This window comes from Kogia breviceps, chromosome 4 (genome assembly GCF_026419965.1).
Source record: "Kogia breviceps isolate mKogBre1 chromosome 4, mKogBre1 haplotype 1, whole genome shotgun sequence".
Taxonomy (NCBI): domain Eukaryota; kingdom Metazoa; phylum Chordata; class Mammalia; order Artiodactyla; family Physeteridae; genus Kogia; species Kogia breviceps.
Window position 1 is genome coordinate 180,594,631 of NC_081313.1, and position 27,075 is coordinate 180,621,705.

Sequence of the window (27,075 nt, forward strand, 5' to 3'; positions counted from 1 at the left end):
ACGTGGAGCTGTGCCGAGAGCCACCTGCAGGTGACAGGCACTGGCTCGCGGCCCGCACACGTCTGGCCCAGGTAGGGAGAGCAGCCCCCCAGCTGAGAGCCAGACACTGGGCCTGCCCCTTCCCGCTGCCTGCGTGGAGCCCCCATGGAGCGCAAGGCCTGGACAGTAAGGCGCACACCAAGACCATCCCCACGCCCACAGACGCTTACTGAGCACCGACTGTGTGCCAGGCCCCGGGCTGGACGCTGGGGATGTAGAGCAACCAGAGTGAACAAGCACCCTGCCTTTTGGGGGGTGGGTGAGGGGTTGGGGGGGGCAGTGACAGACGCGTAGGGAGAAAGACCCCTTCAGGCCCCATGTGGGGTCCTGCCTGGGGCGCACCAGGGTCTGTGACTCCGGAGGCCCAGCACGGACATGGGACCTCCAGAGGCCACCACGGGCCGGGGCCACCACGCTCGCCCTGTGCCCTCCCCGACGACGCCCATTTGGCCGATGACCGGCCGCTTCCGTGTGGCAAGGTCCCGTCTCCTTGGCAACGGTGCTTCCCCACTGATCGCGTGCGTGAACACACCTCCCCCTCCGGACTGTACAGATGGGGAAACTGAGGAGCCAAGGGGGTGTCACTTGCTCGAGGTTGCGCGGGAAGCATGAGGAAGAGCAGGACTGGGACTGGGCGGGCGCCAGGCGCTGTGCCGTGTCCTGGAGGGGCCACCCCAACCGCCCTGTTCCTTGGACCAAGTCCCCGCCTGAGGCCCGAGGCTGGTCCAACACAGGACCAGTGCACCGGGTTGACCCTGCCCTTGACCTTCCACCCTCCTCCCTCCACGCCCCCACCCAGAGGGCCTGGGCACTCACAGGAGTTCTTCCGGAAGACGGTGTTGCTCATGAACTTGAAGAAGCGCTCGGCGTAGAAGCTGGGCCGGTGGACAGAGATGGTGTCCTGAGAAGGGAAGTAGGGGCCCGAGGGCGGGCAGGGGTGAGCGCTGCGGCCCCATGGGGGCTCCCGTGTCGGGGGTGGGATGTAACCTCTGTGGGGAGGGGACCCAAGGAGCAGGTAGGGACGGGGAAGCGGGGAGGTGGTTTCCTAATAACCGCATCTGTAATTTTAACTTTTTGAACCATGTTTCAAAGAGGTAAACAGGTTAAGTATCAAAATCAAGAAACCGGAGAGAATCTCTAACGCAAGGGTCGGGGAGAGCACGGCCCGAGCCCGCTTCGAAAGCTGGGTTGCAGGCCTGTCCCTGCGACTCAGGGAGGCTGGTGTCCTCGGGCCAGGCGGGCCTGGCGTCCTGCACTCAGGTGGGGGCGGCCCTGGCCACGCACCGCTCCTCATCTGTGCCACGGGGAGACTGTTTCGCCAGGATGTAGGGACGGGATGTCCGTGAGGCAGAGAGCCCGGCACACGGTCGGGGCGCGACACGGGCGGGGCCCCTGGACGGACACCCTTGCTGTCCCCGGGATGCAGTCTCCTCGCCCGCTATGGCACAGTCTCCCCAGCACTGCTGACAGCAGGCAGGTCGTCCTCTGGGGGCCCGTCCTGGGCGCTGTGGGGTGTGGAGCATCATCCCTGGCCCCCACCCGCTCGATGCCAGGAGCCCCCCAGTGTGACCACCACAGATGTCCCCAGACATCGCCCAGTGTCCCCCCCCCCACCCCGCTGTAACATAACAGAACCCATCTGGACACGTGGCCTCCCACAAGGAACGCTGCACTCTATCCTTGCCTGTGCGGAGGCGTGGCCACATGGCCATGTGACCATGTTCTGGCCGACGGCCCCGGCAGCTGAGATGAGCTGAGATAACGGAAGGGTCTCTCCGCCCTGAGAGGAAGGGCGCCCCTCCCTCCGGCTGGGGCCAGCGGCCGAGGACAAGGCCTGGGGGTGTGCGGCAACACACAGGAAGAACCTGGCCCCCAACGCTGAGGGCCGTCCTACTGGCCCCAGGACGCTCACACCTGGATGGTTACTTCCCCATCGATATTTGAGGCTCCTGGGGAGTCGACCCAGATCCTCTGACGGGGGGGTTGCGGCCACCCGGCTGCAACCTGGACCTTCTCAGCGCTCATTCCGGAGGCTCCGCCAGACCCTCCAAACCCTCTCTTAGTGGTGGGCGGGCTTGTTAGGAGCCTGGATTTTACGGACTGCAGGCACACACGCAGCCCTTAGCACTTGAGTGAGAACTGGCCTGCGGGGGCGAAGGGGCCCATGGGAGGAGAGGCCTCCGCCCGAGGGCCCACACCTGGACCAGGGGTGCGCGGGCTGCCTCGGGCCCACAGGCGGGCTCTGTTTAGCCCCAACTGTTGGCCCTCACGGTCTTTCACATTTTGAAGTAATTCACTGCAAGTGTTCACGGGTTGGCTGCGCTCACAGGAAAACATGAATTTCAAGCTCTTTTCAAATAACTGAGCCGCTCCGTCTAAGCAGGCCCCACCCCCATGGGGCAGCAGGGGTCAGAGTTGTGCAGCATTGCCCCCGGGGTGCAGCTGGGGCCCAAGAGGCCCTCCACATCGCACGCTTCCAGAATGCCCTCTGCCCGGCCGGCCCCTGACTTTCCGGGTCAGCCTGTCCTTGGGAACCCTTCCCACTCAGCTCGGGGCCCCCGGACCTGCTCCAGGAAGCCTTCCTGTACCCCTCGCGGATGGCTCGGACCCCTCGTTGAGGATCCTGCAGCCGCCTTGCTTCCTCCTCTCGGCCCTGACCCCTTGGCCCATGACTGTGGCTCCAGAAAGGGGGACGCATCTCTCAGCTCTTCAGCACCTGTGCCTGACCCAGGGAGACGGCCAGTGCGCTTGTGGACAGATGGACGGAATGAATGAACACACGATGCTCACCCCATCGTGGACGAGAGCCTTCCAGGTGTGTTCCAGCTTCTTGATGAACCTGCAGAGAAGAAAACGCCTAGGACGTCAGCCACACCTTCAGGTCCAGGTGTTCTCTTCTGGGCAAGCCCGTCCCAGGGGACACTAGTGGTGTCTAGGGACGTTTGTGGTTGGCACGGGTGGGACTGTTCCTGGCATCAAGAGGGTGGAGGAGCCCTGGTCTAGAGGAACGAGGCCACCTGTTGCATCAGCCAGAGGCCACCTCCCCTTTCCTGCCCCCTTGACCACCCCCCCCACCCCTTCCTGCTGGCTGCTCCCACCACATTCTCTGGGGGCAGCAGTGGAAAGGTCGTGGTGCGTAGTAGCCCTCCGTGTGGGACAGAGCCCACCCTTCCTCTCTCCCACGGGCCAGGCTGAGCCCGGCCCCTCGCTGCTGGAGTGAGCGCCCTGCGCCGTGACCCCCAGCTAGGCCCCGCCCGACACCGGGGCTGGGGAGAACGTTGCCTCCTCCGGGCAGCCTTCCTGGACACCTCTAGGCTGCAGGGGGAAGGAGGCCCTCCTTTAGCACACACCTCCGCCCCGGGGTGAGCGTGTGGCTGCCTGCCCCGTGCTGTCCCGCTCCCCTCGCCCCACCCGGGGCCTCTGCAGAAACCCTGGCTTGCTACTCGGAAAGCTGCCTGCTCCTGCTCCAAACGGGAGGGAGATGCCTGCAGGGGATGGGGTCAGCCCTCAGGTGAGGAAACAGGCTGCAAACATCAGCAGTCCGATGGTCAAGAGGTGACCGGCAGGCAGAGAAGTCACCCAACACCAAGTGGAGTTCCCAGCACGGGGTGGGGTGTGGATGGGAAAGGGGGAACGCCACGGCCACAACCTGCCTGTCATGCCTGGACTGTGTGTGATGCATGTGTGTAACTCCTTCGATAAAAAAAAAAACTAACAAGAGGCGCTCACTGCTGTAAGCGTGCAAAGCACAAGGCACGGGTAACGGAGCTGCCCGCCACCCAAGGGCGTCTGTTCCTTCGGCTACACCACGCTCGTGTCCATACTCAAGACCACACAGCACATGGCACCGGCTGTGAGCATTTATTTCTGGAAGTGTAGGAACCTTCCAGAGATGTTGCGCTTCCCAGCCACCGGGTGTTTCCGTCATGCTCTGTTCAGCCCAGCGCTTGGCACACGGCAGGGCGCACAGTCAGTCAGCTGGCGACACCCCACCCACCACCCAGCCTTGCACTGGCCCTGACCAGGCTCTCACTGGGGAGTGGGGAGACAGGGCGGGGGAAGGCACCCACCCGCAGGACCGCGGCAGGAGGGGGTGCGGGCTCCCACCTGGAGGACCACAGGATGGGGGGCAGGCACCCACCTGTAGGACTGCAGGATGTCGATGATGCCAATGTGTAGCAGAAGCCGCTCCCCACGGCCGTTCACAGCGGGGATCCCACCCATCCTGGGGAAAGGGGTCGAGAGTATCAGCACCTGCAGAGCTGGCCCAGGGGCAGGCCTGCCTGTCAGGGGCACAGACTGGAGGTGGCCTGGAGCCCCGAGCCTGGGGCCCTGGGCCTGGTCTGGGACTTGCGGGGACAGAGATGGAGGGAGACGCAGGCAGGACTGATGGGGCCTGGGGCTTGAGGATCCACACGCTCCCTGTAGGTGGCAGCCTGACTGGACCCTCAGAGGGGGCCCAGGCACCTGGGAACCCCAGCCTAGTGAGGGGTCGAGCAGCTCTCCCGGCCAGCTCACCTAGTCAAAGCTGGAGGCCACAGGGTGCAGAGGGGTCCCGGCCATGAGACCCAGATGGGCACACACCCACCCACGCGTGCACACGCAGAACTTGCACACACGCGCAGGCACACGCACACATGCCCGCACGTGCACACGCAGGCTCCCGGGCAGGACCAGGCTTCCAGGTGCGACCTGGGGAGTTAATGGCCTCATGCAGCCCCAGGCCGAGCCTGCCCGGCGCACTTAGTAAGGTTGCACCATGCAGCAGCTGTCCTGCAGTCATTAGGGCCCCAGAGGCTCTGCCAGCCAACCTGAGCTCACCTGCATGCCCTGCCATCTCGCCTGGCCTGGCACCAACCCTACGAATGCCAGACGGCTGAGCTCCGGGCCGGCTCATGTCCCCCCAGCCTCAGCCGGGTCAGGGCCCTTCAGCTGGGCCCTGTGTGGTGGCCAGGCCGGGGTCAAGCCTCGGCCCGTCCACCAGCCGGCTGTCGCACCCTGACGGCTATCCCCACCTCTGAGCCTCCTTTTCCCAACTGAAGACAGGGGGATGCCACCCTCCTCCCCCAGGGCCCCCTACCCCCCCAAGGACTGAACAGGGTCCGGAAGTGGAGGGTGCCACCGGTTCCCGGCACGGTCAGTGCCTGGTGATGAGGGGACAATCGTGACACCTGTCCACAGCAGCGGTTTCCATCTGGGGCGACTCTGTCCCCAGGGGACAGTGATGCCGCCTGGGGACATGTGTGGTTGTCACGACTGGAGGGTAGGGATGCTGCTCCACCCACCACAGTGCCCAGGACGCCCCAGAGAAAGTGACCCGACCCTGAAGGTGAGAAGCACAGGGTGGGCGGTAGGGATATCCCGTATGTCTGCGACCGCGCCCAAGCCCCCAGGGCAGGACCAGGTCGGCCGGGTGGGTGGGGTTGGGGGACGCACTCCTCTCCCGACCCGGTCACCCCTCACCGCCACCTGGCATCGCCAGGGAAGGACTGTTCTCAGCCCCGCCCCTGGTGGGTCCCGGGTTTGGTATCTTGCTATGAAAGGGTCCCTCACCCACAGCTGTTTCCACCTTCTCCGGGGCTGTCTTTCAACACCTCTCCAGCTTTGCTGCCTACGGTGGCGCTTTAACCCACCCTGGGGTCCAGCGGGAGGGAAGGGGATCTGTGCTTCCCACAGGGATGGCCAATGACCTCTGTCTACCGACTGACTGATCTGGACACCCTGGTCAGAACACCTGGCCGCGGCTGTGCATCCGCCGTCCACCCCTCGGGGCGCGGGGGGCTGGGGGCTGGGTGGGCGCTGCTGTCCGGCTGACGAACCAGGAACAGGCCAGAGCCTGGACTCGGTCGTAGGCCCCACCCCGCTTCTCGCCTGGCGAGGGGGCCGGGGCAGAGACGAGAGCAGGAAGCCCCCGGGCCCCGCCACCTACGTGTCGTCCGTCTCGATGGCCTCCCCGCGCGCGGCCCCGCCCTGGATGGACTCCATGGCCGTGGAGTAGAGCGCCTTCTGGCCCAGCGGCCGCTTCTCGTCAGCGGTGCTCTGGGCACCCTCGGCCTGCCGCTCGCGCTCCTGCTGGTCGATGTTGTGCACGCCCAGGAGCAGGCTGTAGTCCATGATCTTGAAGCTCTCCAGCACCTGCGGGGCCGGGGGTCAGGGGGAGGCGCCAGCTGCCCCCCAACCCCCATGCCCCGCCCCCATCTGGGTCCGCGTCCACTCAGTCCCCACAGCCAGGTGGGAGGCCCCGTCCTCATCCCACTGGGGACCGCAGCGGTGGGCCTGGGGCGCAGCTTCTGACCCGAGGCCAGGCTGCCCTGGCCCTGCTTCAGGAGCCCGGTTCACCGGCCACCACTCCTGCCCCAGGCCCCGAGGCGCAGCCCAGGACGCGGACACCCGGGCCCTGGGGGGTGGGTGGGCTCTTGTAAGCCGTGGGGCCCTGAGGTGTCTGGCGGTTTTCTGGGGAGTCTGTGTCGAGCTTCCAAAGGGGTCTGGGAGCCGGGGTGCAGAGGGGACCCTGGAGGACCCAGGCCTGGCCTGAGCCCCGCCAGGCCTCCGTACCCTCGCCTCTGAGGCCGAGGGGGGGCGCGGGTGGACTGCAGTTGCAAGGCCTGCGAAGAGCCTGGCGGGCGTTCTTTCTTCCCAAGAGGCGCCTGCCCGTGGAGGAGGGCAGCTCGGAGCCCGCACGAGCCTGATCTGAGGTGCACTGTAAGGTGAGGGCCCTCCCTGAAAACACCAGGCTGCTCCTGGGCCTTTGTTTCGGCAGCAGGAACGCAGCGTGAGGTGGGGCTGGGGCAGGGAGGGAGCGCGTATCTCGGGCTCACACTGCGTCCCCACTTTACAGGTGGGAAAACCGGGGCTCAGAGACGGAGGCCCCCGTAACCACGGCCCGGGCCCGGCCCCCCCTCACCAGGCAGTCACGCTGCAGCGTCTTGACGAGCGCGGAGAAGGTGTCGGCATCGAGCATGAGCCCCTCGGGCATGTCCTGGATGAAGTCCAGGTCTTTGTAGGTGGGGATGCTCTTTTCCTTCTCCTTCTTGCTGGCCCGCCGCTTGTACGTGGAGCCCTTGAGGTCGAACTTGAGGTGCATCTTGACCACGCGCGGCAGCACGTTGTTCATCACCACCACGCGGATGTTCTTCCCGCCCGACTGCACGCAGTACAGCCCGTAAAACTTGGGCAGCAGCGTCCGTGGGTTCTGGTTGAGGTTCTGGGGGGGAGAGGGTCAGTGGAGATGACGCCGGGAGCTGTGCCCGCACCCTGCACGGCACCTTGTCTGCCCCACAGATCTCAGGCCAGAGGTCACCTCCTCAGGAAGCCCACCCTGACGACCAGGCTCGTCCCTCTCTCCGCACCCCCAGCACCCTGACTGTACAGCCAGCCAGATGGGTGCCCCATCACCCCACCTGGAAGAGCCAGGAGGATCTGTTTCTACAGAGCCAGGCCCAGCGAGAGACGGCCTTTCCATAAAGGGCCCCAGGGGAGGCTCCTGAGGTGTCTGGGCCTGGCCTCCCACCAGGTCAGACCCAGGTGTCCCACCTCCCCAGCCCAAACCGGGGGGATGGCGGGCACGGCCTCCAGGCGTGTCCAGGGCAGGGATCAGCAAACTCTAGCCCGAGGGCCAAATCCAGTTCACTTGTCTTTGTACAGCCGGGAGCTAAGAATGGTTTTACATGGTTAAAAAACCAAAAAAAAAAAAAAAAAAAAAACCAGTGTCCTGCGACATGTGAAGATTACGTGAAATGCTCACGTCAGTGTCCAGAAAAGAAGTTTTACTGGCACTCGGCCATGGCTACTTGCCCTCGCCTTGTCTGTGGCAGCTTTCTCACTGCAACAGCAGAGCTGAGCCGTGGAGACAGAGGCTGTCACTCACAAAGCTGAAGATGTTTACTATCTGGCTCTTTACAGAAGAAGTTTGCTGACCCCGAGTTAGGGGAGCTGGGGGTCTCACCCAAGATCATACACGGCTGGGGTGGGTGGTGCACCCCGCAGGGAGAGATGGGTCACAACCTGTGCAGAGCTGTCCGGGGCCTCTGCCCCCGCCCCCATCTGTAGGTGTATCGGGACCCCCGGCTACTGCGGGCCAGGAAGCCTGAGGCTCCTGCTCCCACCCCACCCCCCAGCGGCCCAAATGCCAGCTGGCAGCCAGGCCCACCTCCCCAGCGCCTCTGTGAGTCACCGGCTGTTGAGACACGAGGCGCGAAGCCATGATTTCTAGGACCCGTGACTCAGGGCGGTGGGTTGGGGGGATGGCCCTCAGGGCCCAGATGGCTGTTCCTGCTCGCCACGTGAGGGGGTCCTGAGGGTGAGGCTCAGGGACCCAGGACGGCATGCCGAGGCCTGCCTGGAGGGGATGGTGCCCAGGGTGGGTGGTGCCGGGGTGTGGGGGGGGGGAGGGAGGTGCCAGTGCCCGGGGAGGTAGTGCCGGTGTGGGCGGACTAGTGCCCACGGCTCCTCAGGCAGAGGGAGGAAGAGGGTGTGGGGTCGGGGGTGCTGGGGCTGGAGGGGCACGGCGCTCCCACCATGTAGTAGCCGGGCAGCAGCTTCTGCAGGAACTCGGCCTCCTTGTGCATCACCGTCTTGATGATGAACTCATCGTCGCTGGTGACGTAGAACAGGGAGCCGCTGGCACCGGGGTTGGACAGCTCGATGAGCGGCTCATTGCACAACGAGTACTGAAAAGGGGGGCAGCGAGTGGGCGGGGTGCTCACCAACCCCCACCCCCCGGGGGCCCAGGGGCTGGCGGGCAACCCCGGAACCGGTCACCGTCAGCTCCATTTGACAGACAAGGTCAGTGAGGCTTGGAGAGGGGGACGGTCTCGCCCAAGGCCACACAGCAAGGATTTGAGCCTGGGCTAAGCCTGCAGCCTCAGTGCTGACCCGCTAGAGTGTTCCCTCTCCTGTGAGGGACAGACACCCGACCATATGGGGGGCCGAGACGCCCGACCATATGGGGGGCCGACACACCCGGCCACGACTTGTCTCCCAGCCTCCCTGCAGCCACGACGGTCGCTCTGGCCTGTGAGCCGTAAGCACAGGCTGCCGCGTGGGACTTGGGAGAGGCTCTCTCAACGGGTGGCAGGAGCCGGCGCACCTCCTGTCTGCACCCCTCTCCTTCCCACCTGGAACCCCGCAGCCGCACTGGACCACGCGGTAGCCTTGGGGATGGAAGACGGGCACCGGGGAACGGGGAAGGGACGGCAAAAACAGAAGCCGCGCGCCTGGTGAGCAGCCCCACCCCGGCCCCCCGGACACCCTGGCCCCTCCCATCTCTCTTCCCCACCTCCTAGTCCCTGACACCCACGTTCCACCTCTGCGATCACTGCCCGTCATCCCTGTACACCCCCTCCGCACCATTAGATGGTAAGTTCTAGGGAGACAGGGATATCTACGTGATTTTGTTCATATAACAAAAGGGGTCCCCAGCACAAACTTCAGTGCCTGGCACAGAGTAGATGCTCAATTGTTAAGCAAATGAATGAAAAGCAAGGCCTGCAGGCCTTTTCAGCTGAGTCAATGAAGTATTTTGGGGTTGAGGCTGTCTGGGTCAGGTTTTCTGTCCCTTGCACCCCCCAAATCCGAATTGAGTACCGCTGGTATACACAGCATGGAGGACTGGCCCCCTTTCCTATCCACAGAGAAAAGCAGGGAGACAGACACAGGACCCCACTGCCCTCAGCCCAGCTCCTGGATCCAACTATGCCTGACGCCACAGCTGCCCCTGGATGTCCAGGCCCCTGAGCCAAAGGCTACCCTGTGTCCACAAGCACTAGGTGTGGGGGTGCTCACGACCTGGAGCCCACTTCCAGGAGCCCACTGACGGCCAGCCCTGGATCCCACCTGCCATCACCCCTTTCGGGCACGGAGCTGGACTGCACTGCCTGGCTTCTCTGGGGTGGGGTGAGGCTGTCTGACGAGCACTGGCCAGTGAACTGTGAGCACAAGTGGTGGGTCATCCCCAGGTTGGAAGATTTAAATGCTGCTGTGAGCCTTCCAGAACGCTCCCTCTGCCACGGAGACCAGACATTTGGGGTGGGAGCTGCTTCGTCAGCCTGGGTGTGCCAGTGATGAGCACAGCCCCTAGCCAACCCAGGGCAGACAGAGAGTGTGAGCAAGAAACATATCACTGTCATTTTAGGCCACAACGATGCAGGGGTCTGTTTCTTACCCAGCATAATCTGCTCCATGCTGACTGATACATGCTGTTCCCAGTGCTCCTGTTTCTCACGTATTACTGACTCTCAGGAGCACCTGCAGAGGCAGACTCAGGTCTAAGGGAGAAGAGGGGCCTTCCTCAGCCCCTTGACCAAAAGCCAACTGCCACTTTCTCAGTACTACCTGACACCCAAGCATATTTCCATGTACCCCCTGGTCTGCTGGTGCCTGAGCTCAGCCTTGAGAGGTAGGAGCCGACAGTTTTATTGCCCCCACTCGGTGTGACGGAGGCAGAAGCCAGCTCATACGGCAGTCAGCACAGTCAGGATATGCCGACTAACAAGCAGCCCCCAGACAGCACTCACACGTCTGCTGTGGATCAGCTGGGGCTGTGTTCTTCGCTGTCACTCAGGGGCCCAGGCAGGGGCCACCCCAAGTGAGGCACTAACACTTCGGGCATCTCTCCTGGAGTGGTGGGGGGACATCCTGGAGCTGACATTTTTTTAAAAATTTTATTTTATTTTTAGTTTTGGCTGTGTTGGGTCTTCGTTGCTGTGCACGGGCTTTCTCTAGTTGTGGCGAGCGGGGGCCACTCTTCACTGTGGTGTGCGGGCTTCTCATCGCGGTGGCTTCTTTTGTTGTGGAGCAGGGGCTCTAGGCTCGCGGGCTCAGTAGTTGTGGTGCGTGGGCTTCAGTACTTGTGGCTCACAGGCTCTAGAGCACAGGCTCAATAGTTGTGGCGCACGGGCTTAGTTGCTCTGTGGCATGTGGGATCTTCCCGGCCCAGGGCTCTAACCCGTGTCCCCTGCATTGGCAGGCGGGTTCTTAACCATTGTGCCACCAGGGAAGCCCTGGAGCTGACATTCTAGTTGAAGCCAGACAGATAAATAAAGTAAAACACAGTGTGTCAGATGGTGACAAAGGGCACAGAGAAACATCCCGTGGTTGAAAGGCAGACGTGCTGGAGGCAGCTACGGTGGCCGGGTGGCCAAGAAGGGTGTCTCCCCTGAAGAAGCAACATCGAGCAAAAGAACGCGACCGAGCCCGTGCAAAGGCCCTGAGCGCGTGCAGCTGGTGGAGGACAGCACAGGGAGGAGGCCGGAGTGGGGGGGGAGGTGGCCAAGGGGATGATGCAGTGGAGTTCGGTTGGGAAGGGAACCAAGGAGGCCGACCTTCATTCCGAGTGCGGGGACAGCTAGGGAGTGACATGGTGTGATCTGTGCCTTCAGAGGCGCCCATGGACTTTGGGGGTGCGAGCCTGACGGGGTGCCAGGTGGGCGGGGCGGAGGGTGAGGAGTGGCCAGATTCCGATGCACCCGACAGCAGGGCTGCCCGTGGGAGCAAGAGCAGCTCAGGGAAGGCTCGGACGGGGGCGAGGGGCGTGCAGCTGCGGCCACAGCCACGGTCCATCCCCGCTCCGCCTGTAGCCACTAGCCACAAACATCCACAGCACAGAGGCCCTGCCCAGGGGCCCCGTCCTCCTTGCGCTCTGCCAGGCATGGGCCCGCAGCCACTGCCGGGCACCTCTGGGCACAGACTACAGAGAAGCACCCTGCAGGAGAGCAGGGACGTCGAGTGGAAAACCCAGCAGAAGGGACGTGTCCAGTTCTGTACAGGATAAATCTACGGGCGGAGAAAAGTTCTGGAACCAGACGGCTGACAGCAGCTGCCCTGGGAAGCAGCTTGGTCGGGACCGTGGGTCTTGGGCCTCACTGGTGAGAGTGACTATGCACAAGGAAACTCAGGCCTGGTGCCTGTCGCTGGGGCGGGGGTGGCAGCCAGGGGCCGAGGCCGTGACCGTGGAGGAGAGGGGAACCCCGGGGGAGGCAGAGCCGGTGAGGGAGGCTGGGGACGGTCCAGGCACCCGGTCCATCCCTGCCCCGCCGCGTGGGCTTCCCTCCTGCAGCTTGGAGTGACCCGGCCCACAGGCTGAGGGGCTCCGCTTACCCTCCGCACGGCACCCGTTTCCTTGCCGCGTTTCCCAGCTCGCTCCCCCACGGCCGACCCCAGCAGGCTCCCTGAGGCCCTGTCTGCAGCACCCCCAACCCCTCGGGCCTAGGATGGCCACGCCTCTGGTCTGAACCTTCCAGCGAGTTTCCAGCCCGCCAGGGCCCCGTGGCCCGGAACACCCGGGCCATCTCCACCCTCCTGCTGCCATTCCAGGCTCACGCTCCCTCCGTGGCCTATGTTGGAGGCCGCAGGGCTGCTGCCTGCCTGTCCCTGGCGGCGTTGGTGGGAGTGGAGGTTAGAGAGAAACGAGAACACTCCCCCTCTGGGAAGAGCAGGGAGAATGAAGTTGAAGGTCGCCAAGGTGAGGCCGGGTGACCTCAGACGTCTGAGGTCCCTACACTTTGCTTATCAAGTTCAAAATCAGGCCCCAGCCATCTCCGTGGCCCACCTCTGTGGACGTGGCAGTTCCACTGTCCACTCCCTGCTAAAGGACACGGAGGCCATTTCTCCCCAGCTGTGAACAAGGCCGTAGGTTTCCCCTCCCGGTAACACGATAACACAGAGTCTGCGTAACCGGCGTCCTTTCTGCTGGAGAACCACCAGGCTGCACACGAAATGCTCCGCCTCGTGCCGCGGGGCTCACAGACGAGGGAAGCTCTTCCCAGGGCTGGGATGGGAGAGGTCGCGTGGGACTCGGCGACTTCTGGGCACTGACCAGGCAGAGCTGGGGAGCCCCAGGTCACACGTGTCCCCGGCCGGAGCAAACGCTGGGCCTCCAGAAGACGTGGCCCCGGCTGAGGGCACAGCTTTCCCACAGATTAAGACCCGAACGGGAGCAGCTGGAACACAGTCAAGGTCCCCCAAGGCCACGGATCAGGCCTCCCCGGGGAAGGCAGGTGCTGGGAGGTCAGACGTGGGCGTCTTCACAGACGCCGAGGCCTCCACGTGCAAAGTCACAACATGTGACCAGGCGGGCCTGGAACAGACCAGCCGGACCTTCTGAAGTGGAGACTCTGGCCGCTGATCCAGACGCTGCTGCCGTGAAGCCCCATCTGGACGTGACCTTCAGGAGTCCTGACCATGGATGCGAGGTCAGAGGGTCTGGCCTAGGTTTTGGTTTTTCTAACTTGAGAGACTAAAACCACACTGGAGCCGGGAGGACAGAGTCCAGGCTGGTGGCCAGGAGCACAAGCATGGCCAGTGACGGGACAGTCCCTCCGGGATGAGCGCACAGGAGACCGTAACGTCTGGAAGGCACAGACGGCCCGGCCAACAGCCGGCGAGGACCGAGTCCGGCCCAGCCCGACTACAAACTGAGCAGGGAGTCCGGCGACGCTGCGCCCACGTTCCTGCCCCACAGAGACCAAGAGGCAACAAGCGGGTGGTGATCTGAGCCGGCGAGGCCGGGCTGGAGCCGGGGGACTGGGGGCGCAGCGGCAGCCAAGGACACACTCACCAAGTAGTCATCCGGCCGGATCCCAAAGAGTTCCCGGAAGTAGCGGAAGGCGACGGGCGCGTAGGTCTTGAACCTGAAGTCCTGGAAGTGATGGGCGGGGGTGAGGTTGCTGCCTTCACTGCAGAGGAAGCAGGGGGGAGGTCTGTGAGGGACGGCGGCTCGTGTGCTCTCCCCTCACCCACTGACGGCCCGCCTGCCTGCCCAGGCCCAGGCTCAGCCCCAAGGTCCCCAAAGAGCCAATCCAAAGAGCAACACAGGGCTCCCGATGGGACAAAAGGCCACGGTCAGCCTCGGGCTGTCCCCCAACAACCACCCACCCTTCATCAGCAACAGAGCCCACAGCGTTGGGTGTACACATAGCTGCCTAGAATAAGACCACTGCCAGCCTCTCCCACAGCCAGGTGTGGTCAGGGGGCTGTGCTCAGTCAATCCCCTGTGAGTGGAGGAGAAATGGTGTGGGTCCTTTCCTGGTCATGCCCTTAAAGGGCAGGGACGTGTGCTCTCCTTCTCTTCCTTCCTGCTGTTGGGATGCAGATGCGATGGTAGAAGCCTAGGCAGCCCCCAGGGGCCACTGGTAAGTAAAGCTGCATATTGAAGATGCCAGAGAGACCAGCAGGAATCCGGGCCCCCAACACCATGGAGCCACCTGACAAGCCCTAGACTGACTGTCAGTGTGTGTGTGTCACGCAAGCGTGCACGCGTGCACACAGGCACACACACGTATGAGAAACAGGGAACTTCTGTCTTTCCCTATTTTTAAAAGTCACCATTATATTGCGTCCCTGTGATTCAGCAGCAAACTAACATCCTGACACAGGGTTGGACCTCAAAGCCAGGAGACCCCAGGAGAGGCCAGTGCTATTTTTGGCAGAGAAAGGAGCTGAGAGAACGGGAAGACTATTTCCTATCACCGCTGTCTGCGAGCAGGGCAAGCTGCTGAAGGCGCGGGAGCTGCCCCCGCGGGCCGGGCCTGGTACCTGGGGAAGAAAATGCTCTCCACCACGTAGAAGTCCTGCATGAGCACGTCGCGCTCCGGCTTGGAGCTCAGGTTGCCCACGGTGTAGCCAATGCCCAGCTGGATGGCCCCCTTCAGGGTGGAGGACGTGGTCTGCGGAGAAACCCAGCCTCATCAAGACCCCCGGGGCCGGTCCCTGGCCCACCCCTCGGCCGCCAGGGTGAGAAGCACGATGGGAGGCCCCCTGGGGATGGGGGGGCGGCATCTGGCCTGCCGCTCAGCCTGCACAACCACACAGCAGGGAAGTGGCCTGGCTGAGATGCCAACACCACCCGGGGCGGCCCCAAGGCCTGTTTTCTATCCAGCTTCTAGAAGGTTCCCACATCTCAAAACTGCCCCAACACAGCAAGGGTCTTTGGGGGATTTTGCCAGGGTTTCCTTTGGGGGGAGGGCACAATACACAGAGGTGCCCAGGCTGCACTTCCGAGACCAGGGTTCCATCTGTCCACCTTCGAGGGGCCCTGCCTCTCTACTCCTCGGTCCCCACCCCGGTCGGGGATGGAGGTGACAGCGTCAGCCCTCCCGGGGCCACCCTCATGCCCGCCCACACTGGAGAAGCACCAGCTGCCTGTCCGTCTGTCAGCACCGCCGTTCATGTTACCGTCACTGTGAGCCCTCAGCAACGCGCCCACCACTGAGGAAAGACACCTCGGCCCCCAAGTCACTGGCTCTGGTCCCCAGCACCCCCACTGCAGGAGCAAGCCCTTCCCCGGCACCCGCCTCTCCTCCTGAAGCCCCCCGCGAGCCACTCCCTCAAGATGCTACTGACTGAACGCAGTTCTCCAGAGAAGATACGCAGACAGTCAACAAGCACAGGAGAGGGTGCTGAACACCAGCAGCCACCAGGAAGATGCAAATCTCGACACAGGGAGACCCACTTCCCACGTGCTGGGAGGGACAGAACCAGACAGACAGACAACAAGCGCCGTGGAGGCCCAGAGAGTGGAATCCTTGTGCTTGGCTGCTGAGAATGGAAAAAAGGGCCGCTGCTGTGGACAGAGCCTGGCAGCTCCTCCACTGGGTTACACCTGGCTCTCCTGGGACTCAGCGGTTCCACTCCTAGGTGTGCAACCCAGAGAGAGAAGCACGGTCCACACAAAAACCTGTACACAAACCTTCACAGCAGCACTACTCTCAACAACCAAAAAGTGGAAACCACCCAAGTGTCCATCGACGGAGTCCATCGACAGATGACGGATACACAAAATGGGTCCCTCCACACACGGGGGCATCACGCAGCCCCGCAAAGGGGTGAAGCCCTGACACTCACAACAACGTGGACGGACCCTGAGAACGCGACGCGCAGTGAGAGAAGCCAGACACAGAAGGACACACGGGGTGTGATTCCACTGATGGGAAGCGTCCAGAACAGGCAGATCCACAGGGACAGAGAGCGGGTTCCTCGCTGTCAGGGGCTGGGGAGGGAGTGGAGGAGGCTAAGGAGTACAGGGTTTCTCTTGGAGATTAAGAGAAATGTTTTAAAGTTGACTATGGCAATGGCTGTACAGCTCTGAATACTCTAGAAACCACCTAACTGAACACTTCAGCAGGGTGACTCATAGGCTGCACTGGCTCCCAGCAAAGCTGGTATTTTAGGAGGTGCAGCAGGGCAGGGGGAGGGGGGGACCAGAGGCAGCGGGGCCCAGGGTTGCCTCTCATATCCCCGGCCCGACCCCTCCTCTCCTCAGCCCCACTTTCAGAGGGAAGGGAGGGAGCTGTGATTTCCTCTTGCCCAAGGTCACGCCCAAGGCCACAGGTGACTCAAGGAGCCCAGCAGGTGGTACAGCCTCAGAGCACCTGCCGGCAACGGAGAGCAACTGTCTCCAGCCACCTCCGGCCGCAGCCCACACCCGACCTTCAGGGCCCAGTGCACCCACAAGGACCCCTCGTCCCACCCCCGCCGGCGGAGGGCGGAGCAGGAACCTTCTTGTAGGTGGTTTCGCCGGATGCGTCCACACCCCGATGACCCAGCTTCTTCCCGTGGCCAGGGCCCGGCTGTCCAGTCATCAGTGGGGCCTGGAGAAGAGGAAGCAGGAAGTTTTCAAAGCTGGCAACGAGGCACCGCTGCAGGGGCCAGAGTGCTCTGGAAACCCTGCCAAGAAAGGGCCTTCGTCGCCGTGCCCAGCTGGAGCCCAGGGCAGGGGCTGCTGGGGGTGGGCTGCAGGGCACTCAGGCTCCACGCCCGGGGGGGCCACCCCCAGACCAGGACCGCTGGCTCCTCTAGAAAGCAGGAAGTTCGGCAGCCCCGGCCCTCTGCAGGTGTGGGGAGAAGAACCCCAATTTCAGGGTCTCCCCCCGCCTGGCACTGCTGACTTGGGGCTGGTCACTCTGTGAAGGGGGCGTCCTGGGCGCTGTGGGGTGTGGAGCGGCACCCATGGCGCCCCCCCACTTGCTGCCAGGAGCCCCCCAGTTGTGACAACCACAGACGCCCCCAGACATGGCCAGGTGAGACCCTCTGGGCTTGAACGACTGCAAACAGCATCTCCTCCCTGAGGGAGGAAGTCCCTCCGGCCCGGGAGGAGGCTGACTCCTGCCAGCTCCAGGGGGCACATATGGCATCCCAGCAAAGTCATGTGGAAGCCACTGACCCCCGTGTGTGACATCACAGGGGGAGGATGGTGGATGTGGCAGTGGGGCCTGGAGGGACACAGATGCCAGCTCAGGGCCGGGGCTCCACGAGTCACAGACATTTAAGAAGCACCTGCCGCCGCTTGAAGGGCTCAGACCAGCCTGTTCTGCACGCTGGCCACCAGGGGGCGGGCTCTGCTCAGGTAACATTAGTTGCCAGCCCTGCTCTGCACCCCTCTCTGGCTCCCCACTGCCTGCGGCCTGGACGCCCTCCGGGACCCCAGCAGGTGGACAAAGCTTGCCTAAGAAGGACCTGAGTGCCCAGCGGCGTCCTGGGAGAGGAGCCTGGCTGGGAGGGAAGGCAGACCCCCGGGCGGGTCGGGGGCTCCTGTGCACCTGGGCTGCCTCTAACCCGCTGTCCGCGGCTCCTTGGACAACAGGGCTCACAGACGCCCCTAGCAGGTGGCCTCCGGGAGTGACCGGAAACTGACCAGAGACTGGGTACCCGGGGCTCAGGCGAGCGGACAGGACTGGAGGGACCCGGACAGGTGTGGGGGGCTGCGGGGGCGCCGTCCTGGAGGCGCGGCTGGCGGGCGGTGGCACCACCCTCTCCAGGCCCCTTCCGCCTCCCCGCTCCCTGGAGAGCCCAGGGTAGGATCCAAGGGGGCCCTCCGGCCCACCCCACCCCTCCCTGAAACTCAAGACGCTGGCGGGACAGACAGGTTTTCACCATCTGACGACAGTTGCTTATTTACTTGGCCAGCATCTGGGGCCCAGAGAGGTGCAGGGAGATGCCCGAGGGCCCAGAGCAGGACGTGGGCTGGGCCGGGCACTTCCGGTCCACCTTCAGGAGGCAGGCCAGGGTGGGACCCATGGGACACTCACCTCCACCGGGGTCGTCTTCTTCGGGGCCGAACCTGAGGGAGAGAAGGGAGACTCAGTCTGGACACGGGGGCGCCCCCGTACACGCACCCTGCGCCCCTGGGAAGGCCGTGAGGACCCCACGTGGGCGATGGGCCTGGGGACGTGATGCAGGCGGGCTGGACGAGGGGCCCCGAGGCGGGAGAAGCTGGGCGAGCGACCACCCCAAGGTGGCCGCGCAGACGGGGGGCAGGGGCAGGAGAGGAGAAACGGCACAGGCCACTGCCAGGAGGGCCCCGGGCGAGGGCAGGCGGTCATCGCAGGGACGGGGCAGCAGCGGTCAGCGGCGGGGACCCAGGCTGGAGTGACGGCGCGGCTCCCGAGGCAGCCGGGCCAGCCAAGGACGCTGCCTGGCTCCCACCCGCACGGCTCCCAGCTGGGGTCTGGGGGGCCCAGGAGGCTCATGAGGGGAGGCCTCAGGCCAACCACTGACCCCTCACCCCTCTGACCTCGGTGTCCTCACCCAGAAAGCAGGCTTCTGCTGAGGATTATCTGTTCAGTGAGTGTGATCAGCAGATATCCGTCGCCCCAAGGATGTCCACATTCTGACCCCAGAATGGGCTTTAAAGGTGGTGTTAAGTTAAGGCCCCTGAGACGGGGACGACCCTGGATTCCCCGGGGGGCCCAGCGTCATCCCAGGGTCCTTACAAGAGGGAGGCGGGAGGGTCAGGGGCAGAGAGAGACGGGAGACGCTGCGCTGCTGGCTGTGAGGATGTAGGGGGGGCCGCGAGCCAGGGGTGCGGCGCCTCTAGAAGCTGGAAAAGGCGGGAACCGCTGCTGCCCTGGAGCCTCCGGAAGGACCCGCCCTGCCCACGCCTGCATTTAGCCCCGTGAGGCCCGAGTTAGACTCCTGACCTCCAGGACTGTAGAGAATCAGTCTGTGTGGCTTTAGATCAAGTCTGTGGTGATTTGTCGCAGCTGCAATGGGAAGCTCAGACACCACTATCTACCAGGTGTCAGCTGGAGAGGAGGCAAGTGGTGACCAGGACAGTCCCGGCCCCCACCTTCAAGGGCTCACAGCCCAGGGGGAGCAGGAAAGGGCCTGGACAGTGCAGCGAGCGCCAGCAGGAGGACTTGGGGTGACAGGTGGGGGGTCAGATCAGCAAGGGAGGACTTGGGCTTTTAGCCCAGGGAGGCGGGAGTCCTGCAGGACCGGGGGTGGGAAACACACCGCACCTGACTCAGGTGCCCTCTGGTGGCCGTGGAAGGACAGACAGGCTGAGGAAAGAGCCGGGGACCAGTGGGGAGGGGACTGTGCTGGTCCAGATGGGCGATGATGGGGTGGACCAGGGTGGCTGCCGTGGAGGGGAGAGTGAGAAGTGGGCGGATTCTGGTTAGCTCTGAAGTCAGGATAGACAGGCTGTGCGCACTGGGGGCGGAGTGAAGAAAAGTGAGGAGTCAGGAATGACTCAGGATCTTTGAGCGACTCACAGGAGAGAGCTGCCTCGACCAAGATGGGGGACCCAGCAGGAGCAGGTTTGGGGGGCGGTCGGGCGCAGGGTGGCCGTGCTGAGTGTGGAAGCCCCGTGAACCCCCAGCATGAAGACGTCAAGGGGCAGCTGGACCCTGCATCAGGAGCTCGGGGAGGCCCAGGCTGGAGACAGGGCTGGAGACAGGACTGTAGGCAGCTGTCCGGGGGTAGAGGGGGTTCGAGCCCCAAGAGTGGACAAGGCTGTCGGGGGAAGGTAGGGGTCGGGGAGGAGAGACGCCCACGGCGGGGCAGGGGGAGCAAGGGCAGCCAGGGAGCAGCAGGCCCAGGTCAGGGATTAGAACACCCACTCTATCCACCCGGCTTGGGCCAGGGCTGGGGGGTGGGGACTGACAGTGAACGGGCATTCGGCTTCCTCTGGGAGGATGAGAATGTTCTGGAATCGGTGGTAATGGCTGCACAACACTGCAAGAAACACTGAACTGTACACTTAATAGGGAATTTTATGGTATCTATGAATTATCTCTCAATAAAGAACATAGGGCTTCCCTGGTGGCGCAGTGGTTGGGAGTCCGCTTGCCGATGCAGGGGACACGAGTTCGTGTCCCGGTCCGGGAGGATCCCACAGGCTGCGGAGCGGCTGGGCCCGTGAGCCGTGGCCGCGGCGCCTGCGCGTCCGGAGCCTGTGCTCCGCAACGGGAGAGGCCACGACAGTGAGAGGCCCGCGTACCGCAAAGAAAAATAATTAAAAAGATAATAATAAAAAAAAATAAAGAACACATAAACCCAAGACAACACGGCCGTGGTGCAGCCAGGCTGGACAGGGTGGGGACTCCCCTGAGCGCGATCCCCAGAAGACAGGAAACTGAGGCCAGGTGGGCAGCCAGCTCGGCGCTTCGTGGCAGCACAGCCCACAGAAGGGACCCCCCCACCCCCAGAGGACAAAGCCCACAGGCCCTGGAAGGCGCATACCACCACCAGGACGGGAAACGCCAGCCACGTGTGGGTCACAGCATCCACGCCCGCCGGCATCACGCGGGCCTCCCGGCCAGGGCTCCCCGGCCACAGGGACGAACCTGGGCTCAGCCCATCCCAAGGCCCGGGGGGTGGCGGAAGGTGCTGGAAAGCCGACATAATATTTTCATTGGCTGTCCAACAGCAGAACAATGCATGGTTTTGTGTCTGGGGTGTGGGGGAAGGAGGAGGGAACAAGGCAGGAAGCGGCAGTGGACCATGTAGAACACTCCAGACTTCGTCTGGGGGCCCTAGGCAGCCCCTTCTCGGCCCCCCTGGGGCACCTGAGCCCACAGCGCAACCCCTGTGCCACTCGAGTCCTCTGCAGCTCCCAGCCCCTCATCCCGGGGTCCAGCTGGTCCAACACGGTGGTCCCGAGTCCCCCCCAAGCCCCAGCCCACCACCGAGGCCTCTGCAGTCTCAGGCCTGTGGGAGTGGCCTGGCCAACACCAGCACTGGACGCGGTCCCAGCCGGGTCCGCCCTGCCTGGGGACACTTGAGGGACTGACCTCAGGGTCTCCCCGCTTTGTGCCGGGATCTCACCCCAAGGCCCCCCTGCTTCTCCTGCCCAACTCACACGCTGGATGGTGGAGGGGGAGACCCACCCCACCCGGAATACCCGCAGGCATGAGGCCAGGAGGGGCAGCAGGCAGGCTCCACGCTGGCCCAGGTCACAGGGCAGGGGTGGCAGGGACTGAGCGAGGGGCGGACAGGAAATGGTTGGCACACCGGGGACGGCGCCGCGCCCTCTGCCCGGACACTCTCCCTGACGTCCCTTCGGAGGGGCCTCCTCATGGCCTCCCCGGGTCCCGCCATCCACACACTCTCACTCACTCTCTGCAATTCCCTGTTGGAACCTCGTCTGTCCGTCGCCCCCGTGACCAGATAGTCCTAGTTGCCGGGGTCCACTCGGTTCCTGCACCCGCTTCCACCAGCCGGGCCGGGGGCGGCAGGGACCACACCAAGATGTCGAACTCCTCCCAGCCCAAGATGTGACCAATTATCTTTTGAATGAGCCACCCTGTTTTCAAGGAAATTAAGTTTTAAAAATAGCCGGGGGGAGGAGGAGAGTGTGAGGCGCTGTAGAGCTGAGACCTGGGGGAATCTGGGGGCACAGCTGTGCCTCGGGCCGGGCTCCCCTCAGACACCCCTGAAGCCTGCTGATGAGGGACCCACCCCCTCCTCCGCACACACAGGACCGCTTCTCTACATTTGATATGGCAAATGAGGCAGAGAAAGCTCCCCGAGGACCCGGGGAGGGGCCTTAACATCTGTCCTTCAGCAAAACCACTAGGTTTTTTTCTACCTTGACATCTACCCACAATTCACCACTGTCCCCGGCTCCTCTCAGCCCCCATCCTCTCCCACCTGGACCAGCTCAGTCCCCTCCCCTCTGGTCTCCAGCTCCCACCCTCCCTCCAGTCTGCCCTCCCCGCAGCAGCCACCAGGGGGCACCTGTGAGCACCTGAGTCAGGCCCCACCCCTCCTCTGCCCACAGCCCTCCAGGGCTCCCACCTCCCTGGAGGTAAAAGCCCAAGTCCTCCCTGTGACCCACAGGGACCTGCACAACCTGCCCCATCCCCTCCCTGCCCTCCCCTCCTCCCTCTCTCCCCCTCACTGACTCTGCTCCAGACACACAGGCCTCCTTGCTGTTCCTCCAACATGCCAGGCCTGGTCCTGCCCCAGGGCCTTTGCACAGGCTGTTCCCACCACCTGAAATGACCTTCCCAAGACCCCTGCAGGGTTTGCTCCCTTGCTTCATCCAAGACCTGGCTCAGACATCACGCCCTCAGAAAAGCTGTCCCCTGACCACCTCGCCCCAAACTGCCCCTCTGAGGCCACTCTCCCCACCTCTCGGCTTTCTCTCTTCCCACCACTTGGCACCACCTGGTGCTTGTGCGTTGTATCTTCCCCCAACTACAGAGGACCAGGTCTGCTTTGTCACCTGCCAACAGGCACCTGCAGAGCTCTCTGAATGCTGAGGGGGAGAGGTCCTGCTAGACAGGGGCAGCAGGGGGCATGAGGCCTGTGGGGTCACTGCAGAGGCTGTGCCCCGAGCACTGCCTCGCCTGGTGCCCAGGAGAGGGCTGGCTCCCCATGACTCAGCAAACAAGAAAGCACAAGGCCGTCAGGCCTGCAACCCCGAGAAAGCAGGAAGCGGTGCCAGGGCCAGCGCTCACTCACTTCCCCTATTAGCTGGAAAGGTCTGGCCACAGAAGCAGAGTCCTGCAGGGAGGCCGAGGGGAAGCCGGGCATCCCAGGGGCATGGCAGGAAGCTGGGGTCCCCGGTGAGGCCGGGCCGCCCACAAGCCACACCAGGAAATCTGCCTGTAACCCATAAGGACGGTCGGCTCTGTGGCCAGCAGCCGTGTGACTCACCCCGAGCTACAGAATTCGACGGAAGGGACCGTGTGACGTGAGGAAGGTGGGCAGCTTCTGGTTCCACCCTTAGGGTCCCTGCTGGGGCCCTGGGGGAGACACCCTGGTGGGGGCAGGCTGCCCCCTCCCCCGAGGCCTGTGAGCGCGGGAGCCTCCTAGACTTCATGCCGCCCACCAAACCCAACCCAGACGGCAGAAGCACAGGCAAGCATGTGCAGTTTGCAGCCACGCAGCTCCGAGGTGGCTGTTACACAGCAGTAGTTGACTGACGCAGGTACCACACCTCCACATCGAGAGCACTTCCGAGAGGAATATAAGGATCCAGTTCCAGGGACTCCTTTGGGAGAGGGATAAAAGGAGAGAGCACTTTACCTCCTCTGCCCAACTTGCATTCCTCACGCTCACAAAAGCATTAAATGTGCCACACGACAGGTCACTCATCCTTAAAAAGGCATGAAGCACTAATACTCGCTGCAACGTGGACGGACCCTGAGAACACGATGCGCAACGAGCGAAGCCAGACGCAGAAGGACACACAGTGGGTGATTCCACTGATGGGAAACGTCCAGAACAGGCAAATCCACAGACACAGGGAGTGGGTTCCTGGCTGTCAGGGGCTGGGGGGAGGGATGGGGACTGACTGCTCATGGGGACTGGTTTCTTTTTGGGGGATGGAATGTTCTGGAATTAGATTTTGGTGGTGGTGGCACAACAAAGCGAACATAATAAAGACGACTGAATTGTGTATTTTATTTTATTTTTTATTTATTTATATTTTTGTGCGGTACGCGGGCCTCTCACTGTTGTGGCCTCTCCCGTTGCGGAGCACAGGCTCTGGACGCGCAAGCTCAGCGGCCATGGCTCACGGGCCCAGCCGCTCCGCGGCACGTGGGATCCTCCCGGACCAGGGCACGAACCCGCGTCCCCTGCATCGGCAGGCGGACTCTCAACCACTGTGCCACCAGGGAAGCCCCTGAATTGTGTATTTTAAAAGGGTGAATTTTATGGTATATGAACTCTATCTCAAAAAAAAAAAATTTTTTTTTTTAAGGAATGAATCCCTTTCGTTGCAAAACCACCACCCAGTGATGTATGGCACCAGAGCCTTCTCCAGACCCTGCCCCTCTGGCAGTGATGCTGCAAAGCGAGAGTATGCGGGCCTCAGTCTCCCCACCTCTGAACAGGGTCGTGCAACCAGATGGAGGTGTCTGAGCTCAGGGAGGGCAGCCAACCCTCCAGGCTGCCGCTCCCCCAACCTCCTGTGGGGAAGGACCAGTTTTTCCTTCTATTTCCAACCCATCCAGGGGCCAGACATCCATAAGACACGGTGAGAATCAGCTACTAGAGAAGTGAAGCGAAGACACGCAAGATCAGGCCCGAGGTTTGGCTCTTGATTCCACGCGCACACAACTGCAGTCAAACCAGACAGAAGTCACTGCCGCGGAGCCCCACCTCCTGCTCTCACCTTGTGGAAGACCCACCGTCGTGTCAGCTGTGACACTCTGCGCAGCCCGGCCTCGGCCTCTCCTCTCCCCTCTGCGGACAGTGAGGGGGGGGGGCTCCGGGCACCCCCAAAGCCCACTTGCTGACCCAGCCCGCCCCCCAGCACTGCAGACACTAGGGCCAGGTCACTCTCTGTGGAGCCGTCCTGGGCGCTGTGGGATGTGGAGCTGCATCCCTGGCCCCCCACTGGACGCCAGGGGCCGCCCAGTCGTGACTACAGGGACAGGGTCCCAGGGGACGGGGTCGCCCAGGTGAGACCGTCGGCCCTAGTCCCTGTGGTCGAAAGCCCTCGGACGAGACATTTACCACGGTAGTGACAGCCAGCATCACGCCCTGCCACTGTGCGGGCCCTGTCCCGCAGACCACCTGCCCTCCCCCGCCACTCGTCCCTAACGCCACACTGACCGGGTGACATGGGTACTGGCCTCCCCAGTCTGCATGGGGACCTGAGGCAATGGTCCCCATGGGAAAGCAACAGGCAGAGGTGTGAACCCAGGCACCCCTGACTCCACAGCCCCGTGCTCGGCGAGTATATCCCTCGGTTACAACATCAGAAACCCCCTCCCTGGACTTTCTTTCTGGACGCACAGCGTTGATGTGAGTTGAGTCAACTTTCAAAATCACAATGTTTTGGAGATGAACCTGGGTTTCTTGAAAAGCAAGCAGATCTACATAGACAAGGCCAACATCCTCACTTGCCTGGATCCATGTTCTTGCCCTTCATGGTCTGTTTCCCCCCACGGTGGCCAGAGGACGCCGGTGAGTACCTGAGCCAGACACCACCTGATTTAATGACCACATTTCATTACCACCATTTTACAGAAGGGGACGCACGTGTTTGGAGAAATTTAGGAAGTTATCCCAAGTTAAAGGTGAAAAACCTTACGATCACATCTCAGAATCCAGAAAAGTGTCCCATAAAATTCAACATGAAAGTCACGTCCAAAAAACCATTAAGAAACTACAGGAGGGCTTCCCTGGTGGCGCAGTGGTTGGGAGTCCGCCTGCCGATGCAGGGCACACGGGTTCGAGCCCCGGTCCGGGAGGATCCCACGTGCCGCGGAGCGGCTGGGCCCGTGAGCCATGGCCGCTGGGCCTGCGCGTCCGGAGCCTGTGCTCCGCGGTGGGGGAGGCCGCAGCAGTGAGAGGCCCGCGTACCAAAAAAAAAAAAAAGAAAGAAACTACAGGAAAGGGGAAAAAAAAAAAAAAAATGGGGGGTGGGTCATGAGGCAGGAACAACCTTTACTTAAAAATAAGTAGGGTGGCCTTCCCTGGGGGCGCAGTGGTTAAGAATCCACCTGCCAACGCAGGGGACACGGGTTCGAGCCCTGGCCCGGGAAGATCCCACATGCCGCGGAGCAAATAAGTCCGTGCGCCACAACTACTGAGCCTGCTCCCTAGAGCCCGCGGACCACAACTACTGATCCCGCGAGCCTAGAGCCCGTGCTCTGCAACAAGAAAAGCCACCACGACGAGAAGCCCACATACCACAACGAAGGGTAGCCCCCGCTCGCCGCAACTAGAGAAAGCCCACGCGCAGCCAAAAATAAATAAATAAAATAAATAAATTTATTTTTAAAAATAATAAATAAGTAGGAGAATTCCCTGGCAGTCCAGTGGTTAGAACTCCACGCTCCCACTGCAGGGGGCACAGGTTCGATCCCTGGTCGGGGAACTAAGATCCCGCATGCCGAGCAGTGTAGCCAAAACAAAAACAAAAACAAAACAAAACAAAACAAACTACAAAGCAAACACAGTAAACATTAATATCAACCACAAGACAAGGAGTGCAGCTGTGAGGGTTACCACTCCAGTGGGGGCACTGGCCAATGCAGTAAGAAAAAAGAAAAGGAATGAATATTGAAAAGAAAAAAGACAACATTTTAGAAAATCTAAGAGAACCAACTGACCAATCATTGAATTAAATGGAGCAGAGCAAGGTGGCCAGACAGATACCAGTGACTCCCCTGAGGTCATACTGCAGACACGTCGGGAAGAAGTGGGATCTGGGAGTTTCTGCCCTTTGCACCCACCATCTGCTCTTATATGTCTGCCTGTCCACGGTTTCACACTTGGGTTAATGTTAATCTGTCAAACGTAGACGACCTCTCTGAGTAACAGACATTTACAGGGCAGCTGCTAATCCTTCCCTCACCAGGGTCACACCTGGTGTGACACTGAATAGATGTGAATCTGGGGTCAACACCACACAGTGACAGAAATAAAGCACTTTCATATTTTTATATTACCTCAGACTTTTAGCGCCAGCATTAATGACACGGAAGGCTAAGAAGTCCAGAGTTAATAACTGATCAGAGTAGTTAAGATCCCAAAGGACATGTTGAAAAATATCAAACTCTAGTTAACGATACACACATGTAAGTGTTTCAGGTGGAGTGTGCTGAGATGTCGGCCACTCTGAAATGCACCCGTCACGTGAGATGGAGAGGAGAACGGATGAGTGGTGGGCAGGTGCACGGAGGGATGAAGTAAACACAGCAAAATGTGAGCTGTAGGATCCAAGCGGTCATCAGGGTCCACTGTCCAATTCTTTCAACTTTTCAGTACGGTTGAAGATTTTCTTAATAAAATCTTTTTCCTCCAGATTAAAGGTGAATTTTCACCTTTGATGTCGGGTGTTTTTGAACTTTG

The 27,075-nt window shown here is 62.1% G+C and overlaps 1 protein-coding gene across 5 annotated transcripts in view; it reads right to left on the reverse strand.

Annotated features, from left to right (window-relative positions):
• Positions 1 to 27,075, reverse strand: part of PIP5K1C (phosphatidylinositol-4-phosphate 5-kinase type 1 gamma) — a 60,239-nt gene that overhangs the window by 13,222 nt on the left and 19,942 nt on the right. For 3 of the 5 annotated variants that reach the window (XM_059061155.2, XM_059061153.2, XM_059061154.2), the window contains exons 2-11: positions 18,063 to 18,094; positions 16,533 to 16,625; positions 14,572 to 14,702; positions 13,595 to 13,712; positions 8,556 to 8,708; positions 6,944 to 7,243; positions 5,969 to 6,174; positions 4,181 to 4,264; positions 2,830 to 2,878; positions 856 to 940 (exon numbers count right to left, since the gene is read on the reverse strand). In XM_059061155.2, the coding sequence (XP_058917138.1) occupies positions 856 to 940; positions 2,830 to 2,878; positions 4,181 to 4,264; positions 5,969 to 6,174; positions 6,944 to 7,243; positions 8,556 to 8,708; positions 13,595 to 13,712; positions 14,572 to 14,702; positions 16,533 to 16,625; positions 18,063 to 18,094 (1,251 nt within the window). Of the gene's footprint in view, positions 1 to 855; positions 941 to 2,829; positions 2,879 to 4,180; positions 4,265 to 5,968; positions 6,175 to 6,943; positions 7,244 to 8,555; positions 8,709 to 13,594; positions 13,713 to 14,571; positions 14,703 to 16,532; positions 16,626 to 18,062; positions 18,095 to 21,375; positions 21,563 to 27,075 lie in introns of those variants that run through there. The other 2 variants (XM_067033156.1, XM_067033157.1) reach the window with 2 other exon arrangements.